Source organism: Panicum virgatum, chromosome 9K (genome assembly GCF_016808335.1).
Source record: "Panicum virgatum strain AP13 chromosome 9K, P.virgatum_v5, whole genome shotgun sequence".
NCBI lineage: Eukaryota > Viridiplantae > Streptophyta > Magnoliopsida > Poales > Poaceae > Panicum > Panicum virgatum.
Genome location: NC_053144.1, coordinates 57,346,574 through 57,355,657, shown reverse-complemented (window position 1 = coordinate 57,355,657; position 9,084 = coordinate 57,346,574). Strand labels below are relative to the sequence as shown.

Sequence of the window (9,084 nt, the reverse complement as noted above, 5' to 3'; positions counted from 1 at the left end):
GAGAATAATAGAACAGTAAGCATCATCTCCTTAGCATATGGAGACGTGAGAGGTACGCAGCAACCACTTTCGCTCCAGACTGTAAAATACAGGTCTTATCTGAATCTCTGAAGGATATATACAACTGAATAAAGAACACCCAAACTTCTTATGCTTATTTGGAAATTCCAAGATTTTGACGGCTACTTCACTTTATCTGTGAAATTTCTGGATTGATGACACCGTCCGTTTCTTCTTTTGCCCCTGTACAAATGTCTCTGCACCAGGCAGGGTTCACATCCTGCTGTTCTTGACAGGCCCCAGCTCCCTGGCCCTGGCCCTCAGCTCGTGCTTCTTGATCTTCCCCGTGGCCGTCTTGGGCAGCGGCCCGAAGATGACCGACTTGGGCACCCAGTACCCCGGCATCCTCTCCCGGCAGAAGCGCATGATGTCGCTCGCGGTGTCCTCCGAGCCGCCGTCGGCGGCGGCCCCGTCCTTGAGCGTCACGAACGCGCACGGCGACTCCCCCCACCGCTCGTCGGCCCTGGCGACCACCGACGCCTCCAGCACCGCCGGGTGCGCGCACACCACCTTCTCCACCTCCAGGCTGCTGATGTTCTCCCCGCCGGAGATGATCACGTCCTTCATCCGGTCCCTCACCTCGATGTACCCGTCGGGGTGTCTCACGCCCAGGTCGCCCGAGTGGTACCACCCGCCCGCGAACGCCTCCGCGTTCGCCTTGGGGTTCTTCAGGTAGCCCTTCATCACGGCGTTGCCCCGCATCACGATCTCGCCGTAGGTCTCGCCGTCGGCGGGGACGGGCGCCATCGTCTTGGGGTCCACCACGTCCAGGCCTTCCAGCGCCACGTAGCGGATGCCCTGGCGGCAGTGCAGGCGGGACCGCTCCTCCAGCGGCAGCTCGTCCCACTCGGGCCTCCACGCGCACACCGTCGAGGGCCCGTACGTCTCCGACAGGCCGTACGTGTGCGTGACGCGGAAGCCGCGGATGGACAGCGCGGCGAGCAGGGACGGCGTCGGGGCGGCGCCGGCCACGTTGACGTTCACGACGCGCGGGAGCGGCAGGAGGGTCTCGCTCGCGGGGGCGTTGATGAGGTTGTTGAGGACCACCGGCGCAGCGCATAAGTGCGTCACTCCTTGCTTCGCGATGCCATGGTATATCGCTTTTGTGCTCACCTGCAAATCGCAAAAATGAATTGCAGACAACTTTTCTTGCTTTTTTTCGCCCAGAAAGATGAGTTGATGAATGATGTAACTGAAATTAAATGCATCCTGCTGCATAATTTTATAATAATACTCGTACATTATTCGGGACACAAAAGGATGGTTAACCTACCTGGCGAAGGCATATGCTTGTTCCACAGAACGCTGCCAACGCCCAAGTATAGCACCAACCATTGCAGTGGAACATGGGCAGAGTCCACAGGTAGACAGCACCTTCAGGCATTCCCCACACCATAGCAACACTGAGCGCCATGAGATAGGCGCCGCGGTGATGCAGCACGACGCCTTTCGGGCTGGAAGTAGTCCCGGAAGTGTAGCCTAGGGCGATGCTCTGCCACTCATCCCTTGGTGGCTTCCAGTTGAACTCTGGGTCACCAGTTTTCAGGAACTCTTCATACTCCATAGCTCCCTTTCCTAGAGCATAGTGCAGAGACTTTGGATCACAGGTTGGGTCACCGATAACGACCAGGATCGGAGGCCGGAAAGCAGATTTCTTCTTCTCGGAGAGTATCTTCAGGGATTCTTCAGCTAGAGTGAAGAATTCTTGGTCCACCATCACAACTTCTGCCACAGAATGGTCAAGAAGGAATGCGATTGTCTCGGCATTTAACCTGATATTGACGCAGTTCACAACAGCTCCGGACATCGGAACACCAAAATGAGCTTCATAAACTGCTGGGATGTTTGGGGCTATTACAGCAACCTAAGCAAAGAAAAACAGATTCAGTTTATTGTTTTCCAATTTAATCCAAAAATGTTTCTTCTTTGTTTTTTTAGGAAAAAGAGTACCCCGTGAATCACATGGCCAAAATTTTTATTTTAGCAACTAGATAGGTCATCCATCTAATTCATCGCTTTTTTTGTTACAAAAAATGTGCAACGGGCAGACCGATGAGCAAATATATATTGGAGAAAATGTAGGGACCATCAATACAAAAGTTTTTCCCTTGTGAGCGAGGAATTTTTTTTTCAAGGCTAGATGCTGCTCTCGAGTCTCGACAGGTTGGTTGATAGAGACAGGACCCAGAGTCCGGGCTAGCCAAGATTGAGATAAGCTTATCTTATTATGACAAAAAACAGTAGGCTGACGTATTCTATTTTGATGAGAAAAGATACTTCTACTTGAGGCCTTGTTTAGATGCATAAAATTTTGAACGTAAAGTCCTGTAGTATTTTCGTTTGTATTTAGTAATTATTGTCCCGCTATGAGTTAACTAGGATCAAAAGATTCGTCTCGCAAATTATAGTTAAACTGTGTAATTAATTATTTTATTTAACTACATTTAATACTTCATGCATGCGTAGAAAGATTCGATGTGCCAGGGAATCTTGTAAAATTTTGGAATTTTAAAGGCAACTAAACAAGACCTTGGTTACAGGCATCTTCTAAAAGCAACCGGAATACCATTTTGTACTGATTGGCTGCCAAAATACAGTCATAAACATCAATCGGAGAATTATAATACAAGAGGAACCAAGCAATGGTTTTTTTCCTTAAAAAATAAAAGATAGTGAAATTCATCTTGTACAGGAAGGAATCAGTAACAGTGGCTTCCGCATGTTGGAAACGGGGCCCATCGCGCATATAAAAAGCTAATGAAATTGAAATCACTCCACACTCATGTCACTGTCAATATCCCCACTACATCACGAACGAAATTTTAAGTGATTTTACCCTATGATGACGAATGCAACCCATATTATCCAAAAATTCCTAAAATAGCACGCTACAGTTCACAAGCGGCTATATGCTATTTATTCCTCACAAAAAAAAGAAGAATTAATATTGAGAGGAGAAAAACTCATGGGAGCCGAGTGAATTCACCGTGCTTCCAGGACCGACGGATCGGCGCGCGAGGGCGGACGCGAGGCGGCGGCACCGGCGGTAGGTCTCGGCCCAGGTGTAGCGCACGGAGCCGTGCACGACGGAGGCCCTGCCCGGCTGCGCCAGCGCGGCGCGCTCCAGGAACCAGAGCGGCGTGAGCGCCGTGTAGTTGGCGTCGTTCCGCGGCAGGTCGTCGATGTCCCGCTCCGGCGCCGCGGACCCGCGCCCAGAACTCATCCTCTCCCAACTCTCTCCCTCTCTCGCGCGCGCGCGCGGAAGATCGTGGCGAGGCGGCGACTAGAGACTAGATTGCCGTACCAGTGTGGGAAGCGTGAGGCGAGCGAGTGGAAATAGGAGGCGAGGCGACGGCGCTAGGGGAGCTCGCTCGCTGCCATTTATAGCTCGGACCGCTAGGATCGCTCCCTGGGCCGCGGACTTGCAATTGGACTTCGCCTTCACCAGATCCCGCGGGATGGGCCGGCCGCGGACGAGCTTTAGCCGTGTTTAGTTAAAAAATCAAAATTCCAAAAAAGAAATTCCGACACTTGCATGAAGACTTAAATCTAAATAAAATAAAAAACATATTGCGACTGCTGTCTGTAGATGGTGAGACGAATCTAATGAACCTAATTAGTCTGTAATTAGATGCTAAATTGCTACATTAATGCTACAATAAATAACCTCTAATGACGGATTAATTAGGCTCATTAGATTCGTCTCGCGATTTACAGACAAATTCTGTAATTATTTTTGTGATTAGTCTATGTGTAGTACTTCAAATGTATAAAAATGCATTTTCAAAAAATTTATAAACGGGGCCTTGCGTGGTGAGATTGGACGGACACGCGTGCCGTCGTTGTCGTACGTGTGCCCACCAGCTCTGTGGCGGCGGGCCCACCGGCTCTTGCTTCAATTATTTATAGAGAGGCTGGTCACTATGGGTCACGTATATTTTCCAAAAAAAAAAACTATAGGTCACGTACAAATCCCTATAGTTTTTCTATATTATAAAAGTCGAAACAACACCAAAGTGGACCATCCATACACCCGTAGATGATTCTGTAGCGCAGGTCTTAAGATGGTGGAATATGAAAACAGCTATTTTTGAAATTATTTTCACTCAAAATCTCTAACCTATTCCACCACAACTCTCCTCTGTATCTACGGTGCCCGCCCCCCCCCCCCCCCCCCACATCATATTTGATGTGTTATTTAGGCAATGTCTACGTTAATTTAAAAAATGTCAATACTAATTGATCACGGCGAGAGGATGCGACCCAAAAACGTGGTTCTCATATGAAAAGCTGATTAGCTAACATCATCAATCGGGAGAGATAATACATTTTCTTTCTTATTGTGTCGCTTATCGAAATATTAAAAGCGATTGATTGATGGAATCCTTTCATGCACACTTGAGCATTCTTACGACTATGATTGTCATGCCAAAAAATATTTTTTATGTACATTTGATTGAGGTGCTGAGCATGCATTTCCTTTTCTTATTGTGTTGCATATGAAAATATCTAATTAAGCAATTGATTGATTAAAGTGTGGATACTTTGGTTGATAACTTGATGTGTTGTTAGGCAACGTCAGCGTTAATTTAGAAATGTCAACATTACTTGATTATGGCAAGAGATGACGCGCCCAATAACCATGGATGTCATATGGAAAGCTGATTAGCTGCAGTTGTCGATTAGGAGACATCACGCATTTCCATCTCCAAGAGACTAGCGAAATAGTTCAACTAGCCAAATTTTGGCTACTCAACGTCAAAATAGCTCTCCAAAAGACTAGCTATCAAACTCACCAAGCTATCCTCTCTCTAAATTGGCCCACTCGCTGGCCAAACTTGGCTAGCCAGTCCAGCTAGCCAAATTGACAGGCCAAGTATGGTCCCCACACGTAGAGGGAGAGTTAAATATAGCTGTTGGGTTTTAGAGTTTGGAAATAGAGAGTCTGTTGGAGTGAGATGCTCAATACGGAGTGGAATCTTTAGAAAGATGCAAATATAGAGTCAAATAATATTGTGTTGCTTATGGAAATATTAAATCAAGTGATGATTGATGGAACCCTTGATACATTAATGAGCATTCTTATTACGACTATGATTGGCATGTAAAAAAGAAACATCTTTTTATGTACAGCTGATTGAGGGGATGAGCTTGCATTTCTTTCTTATTGTGTTGCTTATGCTAATATTTAATTAAGCAATTGATTGAAGCGTGGATACTTTTCTTTCGATAAACTAGAGCTCATGTATATAAGGCGTTGTGGATAGCCTAAATGAAAGAACATGAAACGCAACACATCTCTAGAACAGAAGAACACCATCTTGGTTCATTTTACATAAAGCAGAATCAAATCAGTTGTTTTCCTCCGTCTGGAGGATACTATGGCACAGTCTTATGATGCTGAGGTTAGCGTAGTTACAGTGGTAGGATTTGTTGGTCCGGTGCATTGCAACTCCCTTCATCCAGAAACAAATATCATATTTTAGATCACTGTATGTTTAAGTTATTTCAGACAAAATAAGAGTTGATTTGTTTGATGTGTCTTTGTATAATATAACTATTTTATTTATTATGTGCCTGTGGCACGTGCAGTTCCACTAGTCTTTTTAAAAAAGTGTCCAATGTCCGATAAGAACTTTTCCGCCGGACGCTCGGACGAAACATTACAAATTACTTAGCAAAATATTAGCTTTTACGGTTCTCAACATAGAATAATGTGTAAAATTTACTATATGGTCCAATTCTAGGATAGAAAATTTCTTTCCCGCCGTAACATGAACACTATGTTGAATGTAACATTTCTATAAACCATGCAGAAAATAATAGTTGCAAATCAATGCTCAACTATTTACTATTACAGCATATTTATCAGAGCATCCGATATTGTTAAGTTTCCGGACATCAGTTCTATAATATTACCATTTTCTAATTCAATGCTTTCAGAGGGAGCACACTGCAAGACAGAAAGTGTGTCATCTCTGTAGCGCTGCGAGCCCGCTATCCCCGAAGTGCGATCTGAATTCCGAACGCGAGGCATTCGGCAAACGACCGGAGAAATGAAGCTCTGTCACGGGGGCAGAGGACACGACGGCAGCAGGTTTTCTGCTCTCCGTTTCGCGCGAGCTTGAGAGCCGACGGCCGCCCGCCCTGACGAAGTGGACGGAGACGGACCCCACGGTGATCTGGCACCCCGAGTGTGAGGTAAGCGCTGATGCAAACGGCTGCCAGCAAGCTGGCGGCATCCGCGTCGGGACTCGCGGGCCCACAGAGTGCCAGAGGGGGGGGGGGGGGCATCCCTGCCCCGTCCTGGTTCGACGCACCGGGACGCATCACCACCGGATGTGGGCGGAGGTGTGCCAAATGTTCACGTACTGCTGGTCTTTGGTGCTCGCGTTCGAGCACAAGTTTGCACACGATACGTCCCTCGCTCCGGCGCCGGAACGAGGCGCGCCGCCGCGTAAAACGGGCCGACAGTTTGAGAACGTAGCCGACGGCGTTGCTGAATTGTACTCTTCTGAATGTACAAGTTGGAGGATTTTGATGTTGCCGGCAACGCCTACGAGCTGCTTTTTGGCGATGACGTGGCGAAGGCGGGTTCCAACAGGGCGTTTCCTGCACACGCGAAGACGCGCTGGTGTTGACCGGCGGGCCTGGGCCGGCTTTTCATGAGGGATCGCGTCACCTTTATGATGGGCAGCTGAGCTGCTGTCCGTATCGAAAAAAAAGTGGATCTCGAGCCCGTTGAGGCCTGCTAGGCGCTAGCCCGGCCTGGCCGTGTTCGTCGCACCTTCGAAAATCGAAGCCTCCAGGAAGGAGCACGGGTGGACACACAGCGTTCTAATGGCGACCGAAATCAAAGACGAAATTTTTGACTGCGTGCCTTCGGAACTCATTCTTCAGCAGTTGCAGGTCTTCTTCTAGAAGATTTCAAGTGGGAATTCGAATACTTTTCTCTATAAATGACATGGTAGTGCTCTTGCCCTTCGGTTCAATTTTTTTTGAACTCTCTTTCGCTGAATCAACCTAGATTTCACATGAATGTACTTAAATTTTTTTGTGGACAACGCAGAACCACCAAATTCTGCGTCTGTCTCTTTCCGAATACATGCTGCTCCGTTCTTGATCGCTGGCACAGTCATGGTGGTTGCATCAGCCTTGCATTCAGGCGCAAGCAAACCTGCGCTCCGGAAACAACTGACGTGCGAGGCTGAATTAGGGCGCAAGTGAGCTTGACATCTCCCTGCTCGCCGCACAAGTCTGAGCCCATTCAGTTCCGTTCAGGATCGTACAGTTGACCGTAGGAAGTTTGAATAGCAGGGGCGATAAAGGAAAATTACAATGTCAGTGAGAACATCCGGAGGCCATTCAACATTATGTGACAAAGCCCTGATCAAACATCTGATCTAATCCTATAATTACACGGCAAGTTTTGTCTCAGCACATCACATGCGAGTCACGTCATGCCATCGTACATGCATTTTGACAGGCTACAACATGATCACAACAGGCATTCACTGGGACAGAGAGAGGGGGGACGAGAAGAAGAGAGGAAATGGAGACGATTAGATGATCAGAGCACCTACTCGATCGGCTCATGGATCAGAGGAAGGTGATCAGAACAGCCAATGGGGCGTCTTCTTGGGCGCGACGCGCTCCTCGATGGTCCGCAGGCTCGGCTTCCACCCCTTGCTCGACAGCTCCCGGCTCAGGAACTCCGGCCGGTGCCCCTCGAACCCGTCTGGTCTCGCCGCCTCCTCCTCCTCCTCCTCCTCCTCCTCCGCGGGCTCCGTGGTCGCCTCGCGCTGCGTTGATGACACGTCGGAGGCAGCCTCCTCGCGGCCCTTCTTGGACGACAGCTTCCGCCTCAGACCGGGCATCGACCGGGACCGCGCCAGGGACCTGGCCGCCGACAGCGCGCGCCGCGCCTCCTCGGCCGACACCTTCCCCCGCGTGGCCGGCAGCAGGACGTACACCCCGCCGGCGCCCAGCACGTGGTCGGCCGGCAGCGGCGCGACCTTAGCCCCGCCGCTCTGGTGCTGCTGCTGCTGCTCCCGCCGCTCCTGCTCCTTGAGCACGCGCGCGTCGACGACGAAGTGGCGCGGGTGGTCCATCATGAGCTCGGCCACGGACACGGGCTCGCTGAGCGCCCGCACGCTCCCGTCCGCCATCACCACCTTCCCGCCGCTCGCCGCCGCGGCCCCGGCCACGGACGAGACCAGGTTGCCCATTCCTCACCGACGGGCGTTCGACGACCAGTCGACCACGCGATCGAGCAGCTGAGCCGAGCGACAGCCGGGTGCCAATGGCGCGCCGGGGGGCGGGCGGGTCGGGAGGGTATTAAAACGGTTGGCGGGAGCGAGGAATTTCTCGCGATCTCCCCCGGTCGCAGGGCCACCGCCCGCCAGGGCGGAAAGCTACAGGTAATTCGAAGAGGTTTAGTTGGTGTGGAACGGATGGGCTCGGCAGGAGATGGCGGGTTCGTTCGGTCCGAGCCGAGCGGCTCCGCCTCCGCGCCGCGCCGCGCCGCGCGCGCTGTGAGCTACTCGTTGCCGCGTTGACTCGTCTCCCAAGTCCACACGGCGCGCAGCGCCGTCTCGGTGGCTCCATCCCGGCTGGCTCGGTCAGTGCCCTACCTGCGGTAGTGGCTGCGGTGCCCCGCCGCGACACCGTTCTGAACGCGTTCAACTCGCAGAAAAATCACTCGTCGTGGTTACTGGTTCGACCTTGGACCTTCGACGACAGAGCCCAAGTCTCTGTTGGATTGGAATTGGATCCTTTCTAATTTTCTCGGCAGATTCATGGACGCAGGCAGGACAGAGCCGCCGCCGGGAGTGTGTACGCGAGGCAGCAGATTTCCACTCCCGGCGTAACAGGCGGGGCGACGGACGGACAGAGGCATGCCGCACGGAGCCAGGGGGGAAAAGGGGAATTTGGAATGGTGAGAGAAAATTACGGGGGAAATCAGCTGCCGGATTAGACAGGAGATTAAAGAACGCGTGGTGGTCGATTTGGTTGGCAACTGGC

At 50.6% G+C, this 9,084-nt stretch overlaps 2 protein-coding genes across 2 annotated transcripts; both read right to left on the bottom strand.

Moving 5' to 3' along the window:
* LOC120652635 (acetate/butyrate--CoA ligase AAE7, peroxisomal-like) lies at positions 1-3,424 on the bottom strand. The gene is made up of 3 exons (XM_039930516.1): positions 3,047-3,424; positions 1,334-1,924; positions 1-1,173 (listed from the first exon to the last, which is right to left on the bottom strand). Exons 1-3 carry the CDS (start codon positions 3,281-3,283, stop codon positions 274-276), a joined length of 1,728 nt encoding a protein of 575 aa, XP_039786450.1. The 5' UTR covers positions 3,284-3,424; the 3' UTR covers positions 1-273.
* Positions 3,425-7,353: 3,929 nt separating this feature from the next.
* On the bottom strand, positions 7,354-8,409 carry LOC120652633. The gene has a single exon (XM_039930514.1). It carries the CDS (start codon positions 8,286-8,288, stop codon positions 7,674-7,676), a length of 615 nt encoding a protein of 204 aa, XP_039786448.1. The 5' UTR covers positions 8,289-8,409; the 3' UTR covers positions 7,354-7,673.
* Positions 8,410-9,084: the final 675 nt, after the last annotated feature.

Coding starts and splice junctions, on each gene's coding strand:
- LOC120652635 (XM_039930516.1), bottom strand. CDS start 3,283: ATGAGTTCTGGGCGCGGGTCCGCGGCGCCGGAGCGGGACATCGACGAC. Junction 1,925..3,046: donor CCGTCGGTCCTGGAAGCACG/GTGAATTCACTC, acceptor TTCTTTGCTTAG/GTTGCTGTAATAGCCCCAAA. Junction 1,174..1,333: donor CAAGCATATGCCTTCGCCAG/GTAGGTTAACCA, acceptor TGCGATTTGCAG/GTGAGCACAAAAGCGATATA.
- LOC120652633 (XM_039930514.1), bottom strand. CDS start 8,288: ATGGGCAACCTGGTCTCGTCCGTGGCCGGGGCCGCGGCGGCGAGCGGC.